The 24,048-nt window shown below is 44.6% G+C and overlaps 1 protein-coding gene across 1 annotated transcript in view; it reads left to right on the top strand.

Moving 5' to 3' along the window:
- LOC308302606 (mitochondrial nicotinamide adenine dinucleotide transporter SLC25A51-like) overlaps positions 1-6,759 on the top strand; it is a 12,360-nt gene extending 5,601 nt beyond the window's left edge. The window contains exons 2-3 of the mRNA XM_080746864.1: positions 1,532-2,170; positions 3,840-6,759. Coding sequence (XP_080602990.1) covers positions 1,596-2,170; positions 3,840-4,251 — 987 coding nt within the window. The 5' untranslated portion in view covers positions 1,532-1,595 and the 3' untranslated portion in view covers positions 4,252-6,759. The remainder of the gene's footprint in view (positions 1-1,531; positions 2,171-3,839) is intronic.
- The last annotated feature ends 17,289 nt before the right edge of the window (positions 6,760-24,048 follow it).

Below are 24,048 nucleotides of genomic sequence, written 5' to 3'. Positions count from 1 at the left end.
ACCTTCACCAAACATTGGGCCCAACTCATCAATCTGGTGGTGAATATGGTGTAAATAAAGAGACTAAACCTGGCTTATGTTTCTGTCTTACCTTCAAAATCCCAGACAAAAAAACATGACTGAATCTGACCCCTGACTTGGGAATTGTCCTAAATGCCGGTAAGATCAGTGTAATTTGACCGTAAAGTGCTTTAGCAGTGATAGCTGAGTGGTTAGTGTCCATACCTAGGACTCTGGAGGTCCCAGAGGTCGCAGGTACGATTCCCCACTCCAGCTACCACTGCTCCCCTCCCCCTCGCGCTCCTTGTGGGCAGCACTGGGTTCAGCTGGGTTAAGCTGGAAACTGAATTTCCCTTGTGGGATGATGTAGGTTAATTCTTCTTTCTTCTTCTTCTGATGAATCGAGCCCCTTGTATGCAAAAAAACTAAACACTATACAACTGAGAGACATGTATATGTCACCATTACTTTTTGCATACGATGTTTGGTTAAGGTAAGAATGTCACAAGCCTGGTGACTGGCAAACTATGGCTGGAAACATCATCTGGGCAGGATGGAACCTCATCTCTGAGCTGTATGAGTTAGTCCTCCACACCAGTGTTTCTCAACCTTCTTTCTGCATGGTCACACTTTTCATGTCCCAAGAATCCATGGTCACACCAACATAATACGGGGGTGTAAATATCGTCACTGTCGGGGAGAAACCTTGTATCTCCAAGTTTCAAATGTGTACGTTTCTTCACAAAGTAAAGCCCTGCTTCATCATACAAGGCTGCCGCACAACAGTAGTGAAAACAGCCGATCTACAAACACACAACGCCTCGCACCGTGAGGCGTTGTGTGCTTGTAGATCGGCTGTTTTCACTAGTTAAAATCATTTTTAACCCATTTAGAACGGGGTACACATTATAGTGTATCATTATTTTATGCTTTAACTATTGAAAAATCGTGAAAATTAGAATTTCGACCCGATTCTATGAGTCCTTCTAAGATTTTTTGAAATGTTTCTGTCAGCAAACTGGCGAGCCATCATCAAAGAAAAGGTCCTTTTCACTTCAACTGGAGCTCAGTTAGTCTGTTCTTGAGAGACTACTATATCAGTGGTTCTCAAACCTTTTCATGTGAAGGACCCCCAAAATGATATGTATTTGGCCACGGACCCCCATCTCAAAATATTTAGTTCCAGGGACCTCCCAGAAGCAAAATTTGAGTTACAAACGTTCGCTTTAAAAGTACGTTATATTCAAAGATTTGCACATATTTTCACAACTTTTCAAAAATAGCAGATCTACAAGCTCGAAACGCGGCACTCTGTGTGAGCTTGTATATCTGCTATTTGTTAATAGTTAAAGCATCCACTAATTTTAGGCCTAAATGGGTTAAAATGATAAATACAATACTGGCTTTCAAGCAGTTTCAAGGGGCACACTTGACCCTTCTCAGGGGCACAGCAAAGGTCCCCAGGACCAGTGGTTGAGAAACACTGATCTACAGAGCTAACCTCTGACCTCTGACCTCCTGTCCTCCACAGAGCCTCCATCCTCCTCCTGATGCTGCTGAGGTTCTAGAAGACGCTGAGGGACCACAGAGTCTCCATGGAGCCTGACCCAGACCCTCTGGACCCCCAGGAGCCCCAGGACCCCCAGGAGCCCCAGGACCGGGCTGGTGTAGGGGGTCTGGTGAGCACCGTGGACCCAGGACCAGACCCCCAGCACGGGGCTGGTCTAGGGGGTGTGGTGGGCCCCTGGCTGGGCCCTCATGGGAAGCATTACGTGTGTGGCTCCATCGCAGCCTTCACCAACATCGTGGTGACCTTCCCCCTGCAGAAGGTGTTGTTCCGCCAGCAGCTCCACGGCGTGACGGCGAGGGAGGCGGTGTCTCAGCTGCGTGGGGACGGCGTGAGGAGGCTGTACCGAGGTCTGCTGCCCCCGCTGCTCCAGAAGAGTACTACAGTGGCCATCATGTTCGGCCTGTACGAGGACTTCTCCCGCGTCCTGCTGGAGCGCGCTGCGGCCAGCGGGGGCGCTGTCCCTGAGCTGGTGACCCGCAGCTTCGCCGCGGCCGCCGCCGGCACGGCCGAGGCGGCGCTGACACCGTTTGAGCGCGTGCAGACGCTGCTGCAGGACCATCGGCATCACGGGAGGTTTAATAACACAGCTCATACCTTTAGGTAACTACTGTACTGTACTATCTACTGTACTATCTACTGTATAACTATATCTACTGTATATCTATATCTATTAACTATAGACCACCAGCATCATGGGAGGTTTAATAACACAGCTCATACCTTTAGGTAACTACTGTACTGTACTATCTACTGTACTATCTACTGTATAACTATATCTACTGTATATCTATATCTATTAACTATAGAACACCAGCATCATGGGAGGTTCAATAACACAGCTCATACCTTTAGGTAACTACTGTGTACTGTACTATCTACCGTACTATCTACTGTATAACTATATCTACTGTATATTTATATCTATTAACTAATAGACCACCAGCATCATGGGAGGTTCAATAACACAGCTCATACCTTTAGGTAACTACTAACTATAACTATAACTATCTATAACTATATCTACTGTATATTATCTATATCTATAACTAACTATAACTATAGACCATCGGCATCATGGGAGGTTTAATAACACAGCTCATACCTTTAGGTAACTACTAACTATAACTATAACTATCTATAACTATATCTACTGTATATTATCTATATCTATAACTAACTATAACTATAGACCACCAGCATCATGGGAGGTTCAATAACACAGCTCATACCTTTAGGTAACTACTAACTATAACTATAACTATCTATAACTATATCTACTGTATATTATCTATATCTATATCTATATCTATAACTATAACTAACTATAACTATATTCCACTGGCATCATGGGAGGTTCAACAACACAGCTCATACCTTTAGGTAACTACTAACTATAACTATAACTATCTATAACTATATCTACTGTATATTATCTATATCTATAACTAACTATAACTATAGACCACCAGCATCATGGGAGGTTCAATAACACAGCTCATACCTTTAGGTAACTACTAACTATAACTATAACTATCTATAACTATATCTACTGTATATTATCTATATCTATATCTATATCTATAACTATAACTAACTATAACTATAGACCATCGGCATCATGGGAGGTTCAATAACACAGCTCATACCTTTAGGTAACTAGTTAACTATAACTATTACTATCTATAACTATTACTAACTATTTATTGTTTGAGATAACAGTGACACTCTTATAGCATTCATATGTTTTGGTTTCTTACCTACGTTTACGACTGCTCTGTATTGTTGATTCTTCTTTGCTTTGTTTTTTCTCTGTACACAACAATACTTCTATTTTCTTTCATACTTCCCTGTAACCTTCACTGCAGTACCGCCACTGAATTTCCCTCTTGGGATGATAAATACTGTAGGGATGGGCCATAATCATTATTGTGATAAAAAACACTCAGAATAATCGTATTGTGGAGATTTTAACTTTTATCATGCCGTTTTCCTCCGTCATGCACTGGGATCAATTCACCTTTTATTTACAGAGCTGCATAACCGTTTAAACCCTCTATGATTGGTAAAACAGACCTGGAAATAACATACTTGATACAGTCTTGACTCTTTTGTTCACGCTCTACCAGTTGTACCAGAGTTGTACCGAGGCCTGCTTCATCTATGTAATATATCTCTCTATCTATCTATCTAGGACTCCTATCAGAGTTGTACCAAGGCCTGTATCTACAGTATCTTATATATATATTAATCTATATTTCTATCTCTCTAGGACTCTGCTATCAGAACATGGAGTATCAGAGCTCTACAGAGGTCTGGTTCCGGTCCTGCTCCGTAACGGCCCCAGTAACATCCTGTTCTTCGGGTTGCGGGGGCCCATCAAGGACCACCTCCCCGCCCCGCGGGGCCAGGCGGGTCACCTGACCGTGGACTTTGTGTGCGGGGGGGTCCTGGGGGCGTTCCTGGGCATCATGTTCTACCCGCTCAACGTGGTCAAATCCCAGTGTCAGGCCCAGGTGGGCGGGGCCTTCCGGCCCTGTGGGGAGGTGCTGGGTGCCGTGTGGGCGGAGCGGGGGCGGAGCCTCAGCAGACTGTTCAGAGGAGCTCATCTCAACTGGCATCGATCGCTGCTCAGCTGGGGCATCATCAACGCTACCTACGAGATGCTGCTCAAGGTCATGTGACCTGATGGTCCAAGTCATGTGACCTGATGATCTAAGTCATGTGACCTGATGCTCAGAGTCATGTGACCTGATGATCTAAGTCATGTGACCTGATGATCAGAGTCATGTGACCTGATGCTCAGAGTCATGTGACCTGATGCTCAGAGTCATGTGACCTGATGCTCAAAGTCATGTGACCTGCCTGTGAGCTGCGGCTTCTGACAGTAATATGTGGCGGGAAGCCTGGGAAGCCCCTCCCCGTACAGGGCGGGGTTTCCCAGCCCCGCCCCTCAGTGTCTCGACTCTCTAATCACCAGACTCCTAATCCACACCACCAGGTTTTGCATCCCACTGGTGCCACTGTTTTTCTGCCACTGCAGACAAATTTATTTTTTCTTTTTGCCAATAAAGTACGTGTCGTCTAAAGCGACCTTGAGCCACGTGAGACACGGCTATTTTCACAATGTTGGCCTCTTGCTTACTTAATATTTGACAGTTTGGCCAGTCCTGTTGAATATTCCACTATTCGAATACCTTGTGGTCGAATAATTCGAATACTAAAAATCACTATTCGTGAATGCCCTAGCCGACTCGGCGTTAAAACCATTAAAGGTTGTAAAGCAGGGGGCCAGGATGGTACATGTTGTTATGAGGACTACGGAGTGGCCACTCAGAGGGTTGGGCCACTCAGAGTGGCCACTCAGAGGGTTGGGCCACTCAGAGTGGCCACTCAGAGGGTTGGGCCACTCAGAGTGGCCACTCAGAGGGTTGGGCCACTCAGAGTGGCCACTCAGAGGGTTGGGCCACTCAGAGTGGCCACTCAGAGGGTTGGGCCACTCAGAGTGGCCACTCAGAGGGTTGGGCTGCTCCGTGCTTCAGGCTTCAGCCTCCATGTTTCTGTCAGAAGATGTTGACGCACCAGCTTCTGGTCAGGGTCATGTGACCTGCATATCGTTAGCCTCGTTAAGCAGAATTTCATACGTCGTTTTTTTTTTTGCCAAATTGTGATTTCTGTGGAACCCGTTTAGACCCGTGTCCACGGACCCCCATCGAACCCTAACCCCCATCGAACCTCCCATAAAAGCAGAGTTTTGAGTTAACAAATGTTGGCTTTAAAAGAAGTGCACCTTTCTGGTTGCCTACTGCAGTTCCTCAGCCAATCAGAATGTTGTAACATTGCTGTAATTTATGTCAAAGAGTTGACTTAAAAAAAAAAGACATGATTCTAGGAATGTAACAACATTCTGAAGACAGAGCCAGTAAGTCGGGTTTGGGAGAGTTGGACGTAAATAAAGGAAGATAAATAAATATCACCTTGAGGCAAAATGAGTTTGATTTTTTTCATGATTGAATCGTCAATTAAATAGATGACTTGGACAGTGATTTATCTTTTCTGAAAACCTTAAATGTAAGACTTTTGGGTGATTATGCTACGAGGCTAACGGTATGAGCTCCTATCTGAGGTCATATGAGAAGTCTATAAACGGCCAGTTTGTTGAGGATATGAGAGTCGTACAGTTATGAGACATGCAGTACTACTGTACATTGTACTGTACATGGCTATAGTACAGTACTGTAGTACTATAGAGGGTTTGTGTATGCATAACGTGAACGGCAAATCTAGTGGCAAAGTGACTTTTCTGTGTGGATGTTTGGGCTGTCAAGGCCAGAAAGTAGTTTTTTGCCACTCAGTAGGCGTTCCTGCATCCTGGTATGATAATGATGTCACGTGCATACCCTCTATAGTACACTATAGTATCATAAAGTACAGTGTCAGTGCTTTAGTATATTATTGTATAGTACATACATATAGTATTCTACAGTACAGTAGTATAGTATTGTATAGTACATACAGTATTCTACAGTACAGTAGTATTGTATAGTATAGTATCCTATAGTACATACAGTATTATACATTACAGTAGTGTCTCAGTGCTGCAACAGAGTTGAGCTGAAGTTGCACTAAAAACTACAGAGGAACAAACCTCCTCTGAACCTGAAACCTGCCAATGAACACACACACACACACACACACACACACACACACACACACACACACACACACACACACACACACACACACACACACACACACACACACACACACAGCACAACGTTGTTACACATGGTTGTGTGTCTTTCTCATGTCTCTTCCAGTAGATCGACCCCCTGCTTCCGCCGCCTCCCCGCCTCCCACCGCCTCCCCGATCCTCTGAGTTTATGGAGAGCAATGAGTTCTAATCGTAGGACTTTTGGAACGGTCGATACATCGGTGTCTTTGAGATTCACATTACGAGGAGGCTGGTCGATATCTGATCTATTTATCATTCAGGGTTCCCACGGTCATGAAATTGAATAATTCCTGGAAATATTTTGAAATTAGGAAAATATTTTTCTAGTACTGGAAAAGTTTTGGAATGTATCAAGGGTCCTGGAAGGTCCTGGAAAAAATAGCTATGCATTGTCTTTGGTTATTGATTTTGTTAATACCTCTGAAATGACAAATTAAATATTGGCCAAATTGTCAAATATTAGAGACAGAAATTGTGAAAATAGCAGGTCTACATGCCCACAACGCAAGGCGTTGTGAGCATGTAGATCTGCTATTTTCACAATAGAAATGTGTTATACAAAATTCCTCAACTCTTAGTGCTCGTCAGGGTGGGGGGTCCCCAGTTAAAATATGATTATTTCGGGGGTCACAGCCTGAAAAGGTTGAGAACCACTGGCATACACTACCTGTCTTTGGGCATTGTGCATAGGAGTAAGCAACTTGTTATTGAGCTGAATTATTGTTATATAGTCCTGGAAATTGGGTTAAATATTCTGGAAAAGTTTTGGAAATGAATTTGTAAAAATGTGTGGGAACCCTGATCATTGTTTTCACAGAGACAAGAAGCGCCTCTGTGAGTGTGGTGGTGTTTTTCTTTCCATTTCATTCATTTTCTTCTCTTCTTGTTTGGAAGATTCCCCAACTGGGAGGCGGGGGAGCAGGGGTCGATGTACTTGAAGGTGGGGTAGCGAACTGGGAGGCGGGCGTAGGGCTGTCACGATATGACATTTTACATGACGATTAATTGTCACTCAAATAATTGCGATTAACGATTTAATTGTGTTTTTGTCGTTGATAATTACATTTCTGTTTGGCTTTTAGGCTTTGAAGTTGTACATGGTAGATATGACACATAACCTAAATATACAAATAAATTACTGACATATTTGACAACTTTATACTTAAAAAATAACTTTGATAGTGGAAATAGCCGATCTACAAGCTCACAACGCGTCGCGATGCGACGCGTGAGCTTGTAGATCTGCTATATCCACTATTTCTGAAATTTTTCAACATTCACGATTATGATGATTATAACAAAACAATTGCGATAATGTCAAATAATCACGATTAGACGATTATGTGTGACAGCCCTAGGCGGGGGATCGAACTAGGAGGCGGGGGAGCAGGGGTCGATGTACTTGAAGCGACATGTGAAAGATAGACAAGGTTACACACAGTGCACAACACAACACAACACAACACAACACAACACAACACAACACACATCGTCGTGCCAGAGGTCCAAATAAAACCCAGTGAAGGTCTTCTCTGCTAGAGGAGGTTGGAGAGAAGGTGATGGATGGATATTTATATCCATGTTGTGGAACACGGTGGAAAAGAGAAGCTAGTTTTCTACGTGTTTGTTTTTGTGCCGTCAGTGCTTTGTGATTGGATGGATGGAAGATGATTGATGGATGGATTTGACAAATGAACAGCGTCCATTTCTTTTTTGTGTGTGTGACCAAGAAGAGCTCCTCCCACCTCTGAACTGTTCTGAACTCTCATTGGATCAAAGTTAATCATGTGTTTATTGCTACGCTGTCACTCAGCTTGTTACCATGGTTACTCTACTACTGTGTCAATCACGCTGGTGCAGTGGTTCTCAAAACGTACATTTCAAGACCAAATGGACCCTTCAGGCTCCATTTGGTTCCATTTGAACCCTTCCAACGGCAAAGAACTGGTTCAGGTTCTTTCCTATGGGATGAAGCAGAGGTGAGCTTAGTTTGTTCTGAACCGTAAAAGTTGGGAACAGGAACCACAAAATCCTTGGTTCCTCTGCTTCAATCTGGTGGAAACACAAGCCGGTTCACGGCCGGTTAGCAAAGAACAAACCAAGGTTCCAAGAAAGTTAAACGGCACTGGTTCTGGAACCACGGTTCTTTTGGTGGAAATGGAAATTAAAGGCCCCTCAGAGTCACAGACCTGTAAGGGTCCATTTGGTTCCATTTGTACACTGTAGCCCCTGTTCCACTGTGAGGCAGAACAAGAACTTTCCAGAACCTGGTTCTGGTTTTCTTCCCATAGCCTTAGAACAGGTTCTTGAACGTTCTTGGTTCCATTTAGAAGTCACCCTGAGGTCTTTGAGAACCACTGTACTTACTGTACTCTCACCTGCACTTAACCCAGTCTGTCTACTGTATTTACTGTACATGTATGCAGATTTTATAAACATTCTGCTGTTTAGCTTCTATACGTGGATGTAAACAACATGGTTGCTATGGTAACCATACGTCAGTGACCTTGGACAAACTGAGCAGAAACTCACTTTCTGAAACCCTTTTTTCTTTGTTTCTTTCTCTCTTTCACTCATGGATGCCAATCTTAATCAAATGAAATGAAATATTGATAAATGTTGTTTATTGTCACCTGTTGGCTGGTTTGTATGTTCAAGCGTTTTGACAAAGTGCCCATTTATGGTGTTTGTAAGTAAAGATGCATTTAATGAACCACAACCTGATGCACACTTTGTTTCTTTTATAAATGGATGAAGTGAAAACGCACAAGAAATACATTAAATGATAATTATATTAATATTAATGTTCCTTTCATGTTCTTTTCACGGAGGCACCGGGTGGGCGGGGCTGCACGGGGGGCATTATGAGGCCACACAAACGTTGTGGTTGCACTTTATTTTAGGTACATTTTTGCCAGACCCAGGGGGTCGGCCTACAAAAGGCTTTGTCGGTCGGTCGGTCTGTCTGTCTGTCGGTCGGTCGGTCCCTCTTTTCCTCACTGTGCACACACAGGTGACGGCACTCAAGGCAATCAGCCGAGCAAGGGAGGGGCAGATGCGTGTGTGTGTAACACACACGCACACGCACACACACACACACGCACACGCACGCACTCACACGCACACACGCACGCACTCACACGCACGCACTCACACGCACGCACGCACTCACACACACACACACACTCATACACAGCTGCACCCCTTCCTTGCATTCTGATTTTCATTGCGGGTCTGGCAGAACCAGGTGACCTGGTCTAGTTAATCTATACAGGGTTCCCACTGTCATGAAATTCCTGGAAATATTTTGAAATTAGAAAAATAATTTTCCAGTACTGGAAAAGTTTTTGAATTGATCCTGGAAGGTCCTGGAAAAATAACTATGCATTGATTGATTGATTGAAGAATTTATTAGAAGTTTGCAATAGAAAAAAAGTACAGTTTCATGACGGTACAAATCACTGGTACAAGGTCAACTAAAAGGAGATCCTAGAAAGCCGAGGCTTATTTCCACTGGAACCACACTTTAAGTATCTCATAACATTGAAAGACAGACGGATAGAACATAGTACTTTATCTAGGATAATATCAGTTTCATTGTCTTTGGTTATTGATTATGTTAATACCTCTGAAATGACAAATTAAACATTGGCCAAATTGTCAAATATTAGAGGCAGAAATTGTGAAAATAGCAGATCTACATGCTCACAACGCCTCGCAACGCGTTGTGCATGTAGATCTGCTATTTTCACAATAGAAACGTGATATACAAAATTCCTCAACTCTTAGTGCTCGTCAGGGTTTCCCCCTTGGGATAATAAAGGTATCTATCTATCTATCTATCAGTTAAAAAAATCAAACCTCGGTTCGAAGTGGAGCGGTGAATTTGAGCAGCTGTACCCTATGTGAGTGAGTGAGTGAGTGTAAACTGTGCCTGTGAGTGAGTGGTGAGTGTGCCTGGCCTGCACAAAACAGCGCCCCTCCTTTAACTAGTGTGTTGTGTGTGGCCACTCAAGGTATTGCCCAGGCTACGGACAGGGCCAGCCAGCCAGCCAGCCACATACCCACGGATATACCTGTTCATTGGGAGCGCTTTCACCGCTCCAAAAATATGATTATTTCGGGGGCCACAGCCTGAAAAGGTTGAGAACCACTGGCATACACTACCTGTCTTTGGGCATTGCGCATAGGAGTAAGCTACCTGTTATTGAGCTGAATTATTGTTATATAGTCCTGGAAATTGTGTTAAATATTCTGGAAAAGTTTTGGAAATGAATTGGTAAAAATGTGTGGGAACCCCGTCTATAATGTTGTCCAGTTGTTCAATAAGCTGCAAACAGGGTTAGGGTCGTCAGTAAGCTGTAAACACAGGGCTCCACTGTCATGAAAATCCTGGAAATATCTTTGAAATTAGACTGTTTAACATGCCTGGAAAAGGTTTGGAATTAAACAAATGTTTTGTAAAATGACAAAAGTAGCAGAACTACAAGCTTGAAACGCAAAAATAGTTTGAACCAGCTTGTAGTGTAGATACTGTACTTTTGTCACCTGACATTTCCCTCCTGTCTGTCTTGCATTGATAAAACACTGCTTTAAGAGTCATGCTGGCTCTGTATGATCAGATTGATCACTGTAGGCCTGGACATGGAAAGGGTTTTAAATGTCCTGGTTAAAGATGTGTGGGAACCCTGTGTAAACCAAGGTTGTGTTTATGCTCACTGTTGAAGCGTTTGTGTCTTATTTGTACCATGAAATAAAGTGCTTCATAATGACCTGTCCTATCCTGGCTCAGTGTCCTGTAATAATCATCATATTCATAATAATAATGATCATATTCATAATAATAATGATCATATTCATAATAATAATCATCATATTCATCATAATAATGATCATATTCATAATAATAATGATCATATTCATAATAATAATGATCATAATAATAATGATCATATTCATCATAATAATGATCATATTCATAATAATAATCATCATATTCATAATAATAATGATCATATTAATAAGGGTAATAATCATATTCATAATAATAATAATCATATTCATAATAATGATGATCATATTCATAATAATGATCATATTAATAATAATAATGATCATATTCATAATAATAATGATCATATTCATCATAATAATGATCATATTCATAATAACAGTGCAGGAACCAACCCTCAAAAAGAGCTTTAGTTTAGATACCCCTACCTGGGGTAGAACTACGTGTGACATAGTTTTTGGAGCGGTGAAAGCGCTCCCAATAGACAGGTATGTCCGTGGGTATGTCCCTGGCTGGGTGGCTGGGTGGCTGGCTGGCTGGCTGGCTGGCCGTGTCCGTAGCCTGGCAATACCTTGAGTGGCCACACACAACACACTAGTTAAAGGAGGGGCGCTGTTTTGTGCAGGCCAGGCACACTCACCACTCACTCACAGGCACAGTTTACAGTTTACAGTTTAGGCATTTAGCAACACACACAGGGTATAGCTGCTCAGATTCACCGCTCCACTTCGAACCGAGGTTTGATTTTTTCATATCTTTAAGATGTCCCCTTGCTTCATGAAATGGATCGTCTAAAGGTTTTACTGCAAAAGTTATGAAATGTATCTAGTAAGTGACTCACCACAGAAAAATCAAACCTCGGTTCGAAGTGGAGCGGTGAATCTGAGCAGCTATACCCTGTGTGTGTTGCTAAATGCCTAAACTGTAAAATGTAAACTGTGCCTGTGAGTGAGTGGTGAGTGTGCCTGGCCTGCACAAAACAGCGCCCCTCCTTTAACTAGTGTGTTGTGTGTGGCCACTCAAGGTATTGCCAGGCTACGGACACGGCCAGCCAGCCAGCCAGCCAGCCAGCCAGCCACCCACCCACGGACATACCCACGGACATACCTGTCTATTGGGAGCGCTTTCACCGCTCCAAAAACACCACCCTACCCTGAAAGAGGCTGTTCTAATTCCATCCTTTGTCTTGTTCTAGCTCAGGAGTGCCCACATTTTTTGGACGAGAGATCTACTTTTAAAATGACTAGCTCAACATGATCTACCCAACCAAAACGTTTTAGCTGAGGGCCTGAGGGAGGCTTTAGAATAATGGCGTTACATTTTAGACAAACACACTTACTGTAAGGGGGAATTAAATGGGGAAATACTGGGGGAAATGTCTTCATCCCATTCTGTAAGGAAGTGGTAGGTTTTGGAGTTCTTTGTAAAGCTACTGACTCTTGAACAAAGTATTGCATTGGAGGTTTGCCTACTTTAGAAGCCATGAAGGGAGCTGACAGGCCCTTCTTGATGTCATATTGACATATTCTTTTTATATTTTAGAGTCATGTCATGTGGTCTACCTGCACACCTTTGGTGATCTACTGGTAGATCAGGATCTACCTTTTGGGCACCCCTGGTCTAGCTGTTGATTATTAATGTCCCTTCTTCGTTCTTCCCAACACTATCAGGATGCTGTTGATTATTAATGTCCCTTCTTTCCAACACTATCAGGATGCCAGTACTTGGTTCTATTGTGAATCAGCAGCGTGTGACGTCCTCTTCATGAAATGCTTTTCCTGCAGAAGTCATGAACTTCATCCATGAAGTGAAAAGTCTCACTGCCACCATGCCACTATGCCCACTGCCACCATGCCCACTGCCACCATGCCCACTGCCACTATGCCCACTGCCACCATGCCCACTGCCACCATGCCCACTGCCACCATGCCACCATGCCCACTGCCACCATGCCCACTGCCACCATGCCCACTGCCACCATGCCACCATGCCCACTGCCACCATGCCCACTGCCACCATACCACCATGCCCACTGCCACCATGCCACTATGCCCACTGCCACCATGCCCACTGCCACCATGCCACCATGCCCACTGCCACCATACCACCATGCCCACTGCCACCATGCCACCATGCCCACTGCCTCCATGCCACTATGCCCACTGCCACCATGCCCACTGCCACCATGCCACCATGCCCACTGCCACCATACCACCATGCCCACTGCCACCATGCCACCATGCCCACTGCCACCATGCCACTATGCCCACTGCCACCATGCCCACTGCCACCATGCCACCATGCCCACTGCCACCATACCACCATGCCCACTGCCACCATACCACCATGCCCACTGCCACCATGCCACCATGCCCACTGCCACCATGCCCACTGCCACCATGCCCACTGCCACCATGCCACCATGCCCACTGCCACCATGCCCACTGCCACCATGCCCACTGCCATCATGCCCACTGCCACCATGCCACCATGCCCACTGCCACCATGCCCACTGCCATCATGCCCACTGCCACCATGCCACCATGCCCACTGCCACCATGCCCACTGCCACCATGCCCACTGCCACCATGCCACCATGCCCACTGCCACCATGCCCACTGCCACCATGCCCACTGCCACCATGCCACCATGCCCACTGCCACCATGCCCACTGCCACCATGCCACCATGCCCACTGCCACCATGCCCACTGCCACCATGCCCACTGCCACCATGCCACCATGCCCACTGCCACCATGCCACCATGCCCACTGCCACCATGCCCACTGCCACCATACCACCATGCCCACTGCCACCATGCCCACTGCCACCATACCACCATGCCCACTGCCACCATGCCCACTGCCACCATGCCACCATGCCCACTGCCACCATGCCCACTGCCACCATGCCACCATGCCCACTGCCACCATGCCCACTGCCACCATGCCACCATGCCCACTGCCACCATGCCCACTGCCACCATGCCCACTGCCACCATGCCACCATGCCCACTGCCACCATGCCCACTGCCACCATGCCCACTGCCACCATGCCACCATGCCCACTGCCACCATGCCCACTGCCACCATGCCCACTGCCACCATGCCCACTGCCACCATGGCACCATGCCCACTGCCACCATGCCCACTGCCACCATGGCACCATGCCCACTGCCACCATGCCCACTGCCACCATGCCACCATGCCCACTGCCACCATGCCCACTACCACCATGCCCACTGCCACCATGCCCACTGCCACCATGCCACCATGCCCACTGCCACCATGCCCACTGCCACCATGGCACCATGCCCACTGCCACCATGCCCACTGCCACCATGGCACCATGCCCACTGCCACCATGCCCACTGCCACCATGCCACCATGCCCACTACCACCATGCCCACTGCCACCATGCCCACTGCCACCATGCCCACTGCCACCATGCCCACTACCACATGCCCACTGCCACCATGCCCACTGCCACCATGCCACCATGCCACCATGCCCACTGCCACCATGCCCACTGCCACCATGCCACCATGCCCACTGCCACCATGCCCACTGCCACCATGCCCACTGCCACCATGCCACCATGCCCACTGCCACCATGCCCACTGCCGCCATGCCACCATGCCCACTGCCACCATGCCCACTGCCACCATGCCACCATGCCCACTGCCACCATGCCACCATGCCCACTGCCACCATGGCACCATGCCCACTGCCACCATGCCCACTGCCACCATGCCCACTGCCACCATGCCACCATGCCCACTGCCACCATGGCACCATGCCCACTGCCACCATGCCCACTGCCACCATGCCACCATGCCCACTGCCACCATGCCACCATGCCCACTGCCACCATGCCACCTTGCCCACTGCCACCATGCCACCGTGCCCACTGCCACCATGCCCACTGCCACCATGCCACCGTGCCCACTGCCACCATACCCACTGCCACCATGCCCACTGCCACCATGCCCACTGCCACCATGCCACCTTGCCCACTGCCACCATGCCACCGTGCTGGGCAGTAAAGCCAGTTTATTACTACATATTTTATAGATTTTATTTGATAGAATTAGACAACATTAACAGAATAACAAAACAATGCTGCAGCTGACAAAACATTTCAACTGCTATCTTTGCTGAAAAACGTGACTGTAATAAAAAATATGTTCATGAGGACGCTTATGAGTCTATTTTGAATTCCAGTTTGATAGAACTTACACAGAACAGTCCCAGTAAAGGGTTAGGGTATCATCAGATCCATCCAATAATAATCACCACGGTTACCATATCTGTGTTTATTACAACCACCTTATAGGCTGTTATGAGGATATGTGGTGTAACAGTCCTTCATATAAAAGGACTACAGCGTTATGACTGAAGGTGGGTTATAGTCAGGGAATTTTAATAAAACCCTGGGAATAAATTTATTCACAGATTTGACAGTTATTCTGCTAGTTTTCCCTGACTATTAGTGATGATATGATCTGTGTCCTTGTATGTTTTATGTGGACATAAAAATAACTATCATTTTCAGCTCCTGGCAGCCATCGTGGATGTCTTCTCGAAAATGGTGCCTTTCCGGTAGTTATTTTTTCCTGATTTTTTAGTATGTTGTTTGCCAGACCCAGGGGGTCGGCCTACATAAGGCTTTGTCGGTCTGTCGGTCGGTCTGTCGGTCTGTCGGTCCCTCTTTTCCTCAGTGTGCCTGTCCCTTTTTTCCTCAGTGTGCCTGCTCATCTGCCCCTCCCTTCCCTTGCTGGGCTGATTGCCTTGAGTGCCGTCACCTGTACAGGACCAGCTGAGTTGAGTTGGCTGACGAGCTGCTGACACTATAAATTCCTCAGCCCATCTACAAGCTCACAAACATTTCCAGCTGCTCAGCCTATACAATCCTGTGTGTTCATGTGTTAGTTCAGTGCCATACTAGTGAAAACAGCCGATCTACAAGCTCACTACGCTTTGTTGCTGAGACTATAAAATCCTGTGTGTTCATGTGTTAGTTCAGTGCCATACTAGTTTTCATTGCGGGTCTGGCACGACCAGGTGACCTGGTCTAGTTATCATACCCAATAGTAACAGAAGAATCCATTGAAAAATGATCTTTCATCAATTATTTAGGGTATGAATTGAACCATATACTGACGTATCTAATAATATTTGATTCATATTTGATTCATTGCAAACAGACCACTAGGGGGCGAGCCCAACTTGTTTTCGATGGTTGGGGGCTTTTAAGCAGTGACATCATTTTGTAGTCAGACCTCCAAGCAGATTTATTGTCAATATCTGTCCCTCACTATTTCAATAGATCCGAGACAAAAATAACGACTAAAGTATAATTCTACCACTTTCCTTTCAACAACAAAGAGAAGAAAAATTAGTAAATAGTGAAAAGATTCGATTATTTGGGGGGCAAAAGTTCTCCTCTGCCTACAAAATGATGTCAGACTTAACAGCCCCTACCCATACCTAACACCCAGTGGCGTCAGTTCAGCAAAAGCTAGGGTATGGCAAAGATGGGAGTCCTCATGGAAAAGAGGCATTACATTTTGTATAACACAGTTCTATTGTGAAAATAGCAGATCTACATGCTCACAACGCCTATTTTCACAAAGTCTAAAAAAAACTTGGGCTGGATATGGCAGCCTGGAACAGTTGTTCAAGTGCAGCTAAACTTGGCATGTTAGTAAACGTGCCACAATTAAAGATAATGCATTGCACCTGTGCAGCTGACCTGCGGAACCTGGGAATATACCATTCTGTCAAGATGGGGAGAATATTAGTGTGGAGAATATAATTATAATACCTTGTTAAAGTGACCATTTTGTAATTTTACTGTAATTTAACAACATAATAACCAGCACAGGTAGACAAACAGACATTCATGGATTTATATTTAAAAGTAACTTTTATTTTCCTCCCTGTACGCAGGGTATGGCAGCTGCATACCCCTGCCATACCCAATTGACACCCCTGCTAACACCCAGCTGGGGCCAAACTGGTCAAAAAACTGGTATGGTGTACAGACTATTGTAACTCTCTCCTCACTGGTCTCCCGGCATGTGCACTTAAACCTCTCCAACTGATCCAAAATGCCGCGGCACGACTGGTCTTCAACCAGCCTAAGTTCTCACATGTCTCTCCCCTTCTCCACTCCCTCCACTGGCTCCCGGTTGCGGCCCACACTGAATACAAAACACTGATGCTGACCTTCAAAGCAGCCAAAGGTATGGCGCCTCCATACCTCCAAAACCTGATGAACCCCTACACCCCCACCCGTTCACTTAGATCAGCCAACACAGGAATGCTGACAGAACCCTCGCTAAAAACCCCAGGGCAAAAAATCCACTCGTCCGAGACAGTTTGCCCTTCTGGCCCCCAAGCTGTGGAATAAACTTCCTGTCGCACTTAGAACAACGGACTCACTCGCTAGCTTTCGCCGTGGACTGAAGACTCACCTTTTCAGACTCCACCTAAACCCTTAGCACTACAGAAAAATCAATGACCATACATGAAGCTAGTCAACATTTTTTTTCTCTCTCTTTTTCTCTTTACTGATTTTTTGTTTTAGATTGAAATTCATATGCATTTGTTATATTGTTGTTAATGTTCTGACATGTTATCTGGTTGTATTATCTGCTTATTGTAAGTTGCTTTGGATTAAAAGCGTCTGCTAAATGCCTAAACTGTAAACTGTAAACTGACAGGACGACCACAGTATGTCAGGCTGGGGAGCTGTGTCTCTGGGACGCTGCTGAGCAACACAGAGGCTCCACAGGGGACTGTCCTGGCTCCCTTCCTGTTCACATTGTACACGTCTGACTTTAAATACAACTCTTCCAACAGAAACCAACAAACAGTTTTAAGTGTATAGAGTCCTGTTTCATTAAAAAACCAACAAACAGTTTTAAGTGTATAGAGTCCTGTTTCATTCAGAAGTATTCTGATGATTCAGCCATTGTGGCGTCGCGTGTGTCAAGGGTGGCCATGAGGAGGTCATCTACTCTGAGCCACTCTAGACTGGTGAATAGCGATGAGGTGGGTCTGATAGGGAAGGTTAAGCAGGACCCTGTTAGTTTGTTTTGGGCTGTTTGGAGCCTTGTTTGTAGGGCGTTTGAGGCGTCGTGGACTCCATAGTCATAGAGGGGCTTAGTTAGGAATGCGGCAAAAACAAAAGATATCCACAAATTCTAGTCTCCATGGAAGAAAGGTCATTCTGTTGGTGAACTACTCCTTTAACCCAGTTCTTGTCTTGTTATGTATCAGACGCTCAGAGGTTAATGAAACACTTTGCTCATGGGTTCCAGGGTCCATCCTGTGTAAAAGTTACTCTGTAACACTGTGTGTGTGTGTGTGTGTGTGTGCGTGCGTGCGTGCGTGCGTGTGTGTTGAGATACCGCTGTCTGCCAGAAGGTCAAAGTTCAGGTGAATTTGTTTTTAACACAAATCTTCTGGGTGTTCAATAACACTGATTTATTAACTGTCTGGCCAAAAACTCTTAACTCCATTTTTGAGGTTTTAGATTTTTTGGTCATAAATTAGTGCTATTGAACACCCTTTACATCTGACTGTTGGTTAAAATAATATTGAACAAAAAGTAGTAAAAAGCCCTTCGGTCAAAACCTCCTAACTCCACTTGAGCACATTTTCCCGAAAATGAACATTTTGGAGTTAGGAGGTTTCGGCCCGACAACAGCAGAGATATTTTCTTTTGTAAAGCAACGCTGGGGGTCCTTGAAATGAAACATGTTGAGGACCACTGGATCAAAACAGGATCTGTTGGCACATAGTGACGCATTGAGAGGGAGGTGGAGTGACGCAGTAACAGACACACAGGATGTCCATCCTTGTGACCGATCGATGACTGCATGTTGACTGATGTACAAACATAACAAACATGGCTAGCATTACATCATCTATAAATATCTGTTAATGCAGGGGTCTTCAACATTTTCAGGCCAAGGACCCCTTAGTTGAGAGAGAGATGAAGCAGGGACCCCTTAGTTGAGAGAGAGATGAAGCAGGGACCCCCACAACCTGTTCATAGATTCCATATAGTTTCATTGTTTGACAGCACGATCGATCATCAGTGTATTGGATTCATTACAATTTGTGTTTTCAGATATTTAACCACTTGAACCGTCAATACCTAATAAACTTGACCTTTCACTCTGTACTTAGTCTGCTCCTTTTCCCCTCTACACCAAACCTCTTTGCCGAAAATAGCCGATCTACAAGATCGGCTATTTTTGTCTAAAGTTCTCAGAATATGGACTCTAGGGTTCAAGTAATATAAAAAAGGAGAAAAAAAAGGTTTCTATCACTCAAAGATTTGGAGGACCCCCTGTAGTAACTCTGAGGCCCCCCTAGGGGTCCTGGACCCCCTGTTGAAGACCCCTGTGTTAATGTGGTCATTCTCCCCAAGTGAGTCTGGTGAGGAATAATTCACAGGAAATGTTTCTCAGTCTTTATAGCAGTTATGATAAATGATCAGCTGTTTGATTCTGTTTGTTGTTCTTTGATCAATGATGCAGGTGACGTCAGCTGTTGTAAAATGATCAGCTCAGACAGACAGACAGACAGACAGACAGACAGACAGACAGACAGACAGACAGACAGACAGGCAGGCAGGCAGGCAGGCAGGCAGGCAGGCTGACAGACAGACAGACAGACAGACAGACAGACAGACAGACAGACAGACAGGCAGGCAGGCAGGCAGGCAGGCAGGCAGGCAGGCAGACAGACAGACAGACAGACAGACAGACAGACAGACAGACAGACTGACTGACTGACTGACTGACTGACTGACTGACTGACTGACTGACTGACTGACTGACTGACTGACTGACTGACTGACTGACTGACTGACTGACAGGCAGGCAGACAGACAGACAGACAGACAGACAGACAGACAGACAGACAGACAGACAGACAGACAGACAGACAGACAGACACATCTTGCTGACTTCCGCATCGCTGATCATACAAGAAGATTACCCAGCCTGCATTCTTTGTGTGTGTTAGAGCAGTGGTTTTCAACCTGTGGGTCGGGACCCCCAGGGGGGTCCCCACATTATTTTGGGCGGTCCCCAGATGATTAACTTAATGTGCAACATTGTTTTCTCTCTCAACAGTAAACAAACCAACATAAAGTTTAAGTGTATAGAGGGTATCTGCACATTTCTAAAGTGACAATTTAAGGACGTTTTAATACCTCTAAAATGACAAATGAAACATTGGCCAATATTAGGGGAAGAAATTGTGAAAATAGCAGATCTACATGCCGATCTGCTATTTTCACATTAGAACCGTGTTATACCAAATTTTATGTCTCAACTCTTAGTGCTCGTCAGGGTGGGGGGTCCCCAGTTAGAATATGATAAGTCGCGGACTGAAAAGGTTGAGAACCACTGTGTTAGTGAGGCAGACAGGCAGAGTGTAATTTAATCTTCAAGGAAACAAACTAAACCTGAACGGTCACATTGTTGCCTCTTCCCATACAAGCACAAGATGCATGACGACACATTACTGTCATTGTATGGACCCTGCATTCAGCTGATGATAGATGATGATTATTATGATGATCAGAGGTCATCAGTGTTTCGTACACATTTGTCCGTGGCCAGCATTATAATGTTCTTATTTTGATCATAAAACCCAATTATGACCTCCAGGTTTTCTTCAGAATATGAATGACACAGATTTACTACTGTATGACACATGTATGTTATGTATGACACATTATGAGACATTACTAGTACTACTGTACTAGTGGTCCTCTAACTCTTTATTTTCATGTACCCCATAACTCTGAGAGTGTACAAATGGAACCAAATGGACCCTTACAGCTCTGTAACTCTGAGAGTGTACAAATGGAACCAAATGGACCCTTACAGCTCTGTGACTCTGAGAGTGTACAAATGGAACCAAATGGACCCTTACAGCTCTGTGACTCTGAGAGTGTACAAATGGAACCAAATGGACCCTTACAGCTCTGTGACTCTGAGAGTGTACAAATGGAACCAAATGGACCCTTACGGCTCTGTGACTCTGAGAGTGTACAAATGGAACCAAATGGACCCTTACGGCTCTGTAACTCTGAGAGTGTACAAATGGAACCAAATGGACCCTTACGGCTCTGTGACTCTGAGAGTGTACAAATGGAACCAAATGGACCCTTACAGCTCTGTAACTCTGAGAGTGTACAAATGGAACCAAATGGCCCCTTACAGCTCTGTAACTCTGAGAGTGTACAAATGGAACCAAATGGCCCCTTACAGCTCTGTGACTCTGAGAGTGTACAAATGGAACCAAATGGACCCTTACAGCTCTGTGACTCTGAGAGTGTACAAATGGAACCAAATGGCCCCTTACAGCTCTGTGACTCTGAGAGTGTACAAATGGAACCAAATGGACCCTTACAGCTCTGTGACTCTGAGAGTGTACACATGGAACCAAATGGCCCCTTACAGCTCTGTGACTCTGAGAGTGTACAAATGGAACCAAATGGCCCCTTACAGCTCTGTGACTCTGAGAGTGTACACATGGAACCAAATGGACCCTTACAGCTCTGTGACTCTGAGAGTGTACACATGGAACCAAATGGCCCCTTACAGCTCTGTAACTCTGAGAGTGTACAAATGGAACCAAATGGCCCCTTACAGCTCTGTGACTCTGAGAGTGTACAAATGGAACCAAATGGACCCTTACAGCTCTGTGACTCTGAGAGTGTACACATGGAACCAAATGGCCCCTTACAGCTCTGTGACTCTGAGAGTGTACAAATGGAACCAAATGGCCCCTTACAGCTCTGTGACTCTGAGAGTGTACAAATGGAACCAAATGGCCCCTTACAGCTCTGTGACTCTGAGAGTGTACAAATGGAACCAAATGGCCCCTTACAGCTCTGTGACTCTGAGAGTGTACAAATGGAACCAAATGGCCCCTTACAGCTCTGTGACTCTGAGAGTGTACAAATGGAACCAAATGGACCCTTACAGCTCTGTGACTCTGAGAGTGTACACATGGAACCAAATGGCCCCTTACAGCTCTGTAACTCTGAGAGTGTACACATGGAACCACATGCTGAAGTCAGAACATTGGTTTAATGTGTACACTCTCAGAGTTACAGAACTGTGAAGGTCATTTAAGGCTATAGCTCTGAATGTGTTTAGACAGTATGTAGAGCAGGGGTGGGCAACTTTGATGATGGAGAGGCCACTATATTTTCACACTGACTCCAGAGGGCCACATTGCATATACAGTCAAACATAGCAAAAGTAGCCGATCTACAAACTCAAAATGTGTCACAGTGCGACAAATTTTGAGCTTGTAGATCTGCTATTGTTTTATTGGAATCCTGAAAATGTGCATTTTTATTTAATTTCAAATGCATTTATGTTCTTAACTTTTGAACTTAAATACAAATACATTGGACAATGGACATGAAAAAAAGACTAGTACTAGTCATTAAGCTACTAGTATTGACTGAAGTAATTAAAGCGGGTCATGTTTGCATGTTTAGAATTATAACAGCTGAAATCAATAATATATCAGTATTCCGATAATAACTTGCAGGCCACATTAAGTGAAGGAGGGGGCCGCATGTGGCCCCTGGGCCGCCAGTTGCCCATGTATGATATAGACTGATGTCAGGTCATTGTAGACCTGACATCCTATAGTGTAGAGTTTAAATGTTATGATTATTGGTTCTCTGACATCATATAGTGTAGAGTTTAAATGTTATGATTATTGGTTCTCTGACATCATATAGTGTAGAGTTTAAATGTTATGATTATTGGTTCTCTGACATCATATAGTGTAGAGTTTAAATGTTATGATTATTGGTTCTCTGACATCATATAGTGTAGAGTTTAAATGTTATGATTATTGGTTCTCTGACATCATATAGTGTAGAGTTTAAATGTTATGATTATTGGTTCTCTGACATCATATAGTGTAGAGTTTAAATGTTATGATTATTGGTTTAGGGTTAGGGTTTAGCTATGATCCTTGATTATGGTTAGGGTTATATGTATATGATGTATTACCTTGAGCTGTCCTTTCTTAATGTAAATCTCTCTGGATTAAGTCTGATAAATGCCTGAATTGTATAATAATCTCCCACTCATTTGCATAATATGGCAAAACATTTAATTTTGCCAAAAATGTCCACAAGCCAGCATGGTGATGAGCCTGGTTATGCTGGTCATGCATGTAGCTTATGATGATCCATCATATTATTTATTTACACACCTGTCTTTTTCAGCGTCATCCAGCCCACAGAGGGGGGGGGGGGGGGGGGGGGGGGGGGGTGTCTTGCTCAGGGACACTTCCAACATAGCTGGCCTGGAATCGTACCTGCAACACCCAGAGCTCCCCAGGGAGATCACTGACATGCATTCAGCTATGACCGCCCATACAAGAATCATGCTTTCACCTCATGCTATATAGATAGATAGCTTTATTGTGCTACAGTAAGAGTTCACCTTATGATACAGTCATGCAGTGTTAAACATCATATTATCATGCATTCACCTCATGCTACAGTAAATATTAAACATCATATTATCATGCGTTCACCTCATGCTACAGTAAATATTAAACATCATATTATCATGTGTTCACCTCATGCTACAGTAAATATTAAACATCATATTATCATGCATTCACCTCATGTTACAGTAAATATTAAACATCATATTATCATGCGTTCACCTCATGTTACAGTAAATATTAAACATCATATTATCATGTGTTCACCTCATGTTACAGTAAATATTAAACATCATATTATCATGTGTTCACCTCATGCTACAGTAAATATTAAACATCATATTATCATGCATTCACCTCATGCTACAGTAAATATTAAACATCATATTATCATGTGTTCACCTCATGTTACAGTAAATATTAAACATCATATTATCATG

The sequence above is a fragment of the Nannobrachium achirus genome, assembly GCF_963921795.1.
Source record: "Nannobrachium achirus genome assembly, chromosome: 17".
In the NCBI taxonomy this organism is placed as follows: Eukaryota; Metazoa; Chordata; class Actinopteri; order Myctophiformes; family Myctophidae; genus Nannobrachium; species Nannobrachium achirus.
This window is presented reverse-complemented; position numbering and strand designations above follow the sequence as displayed.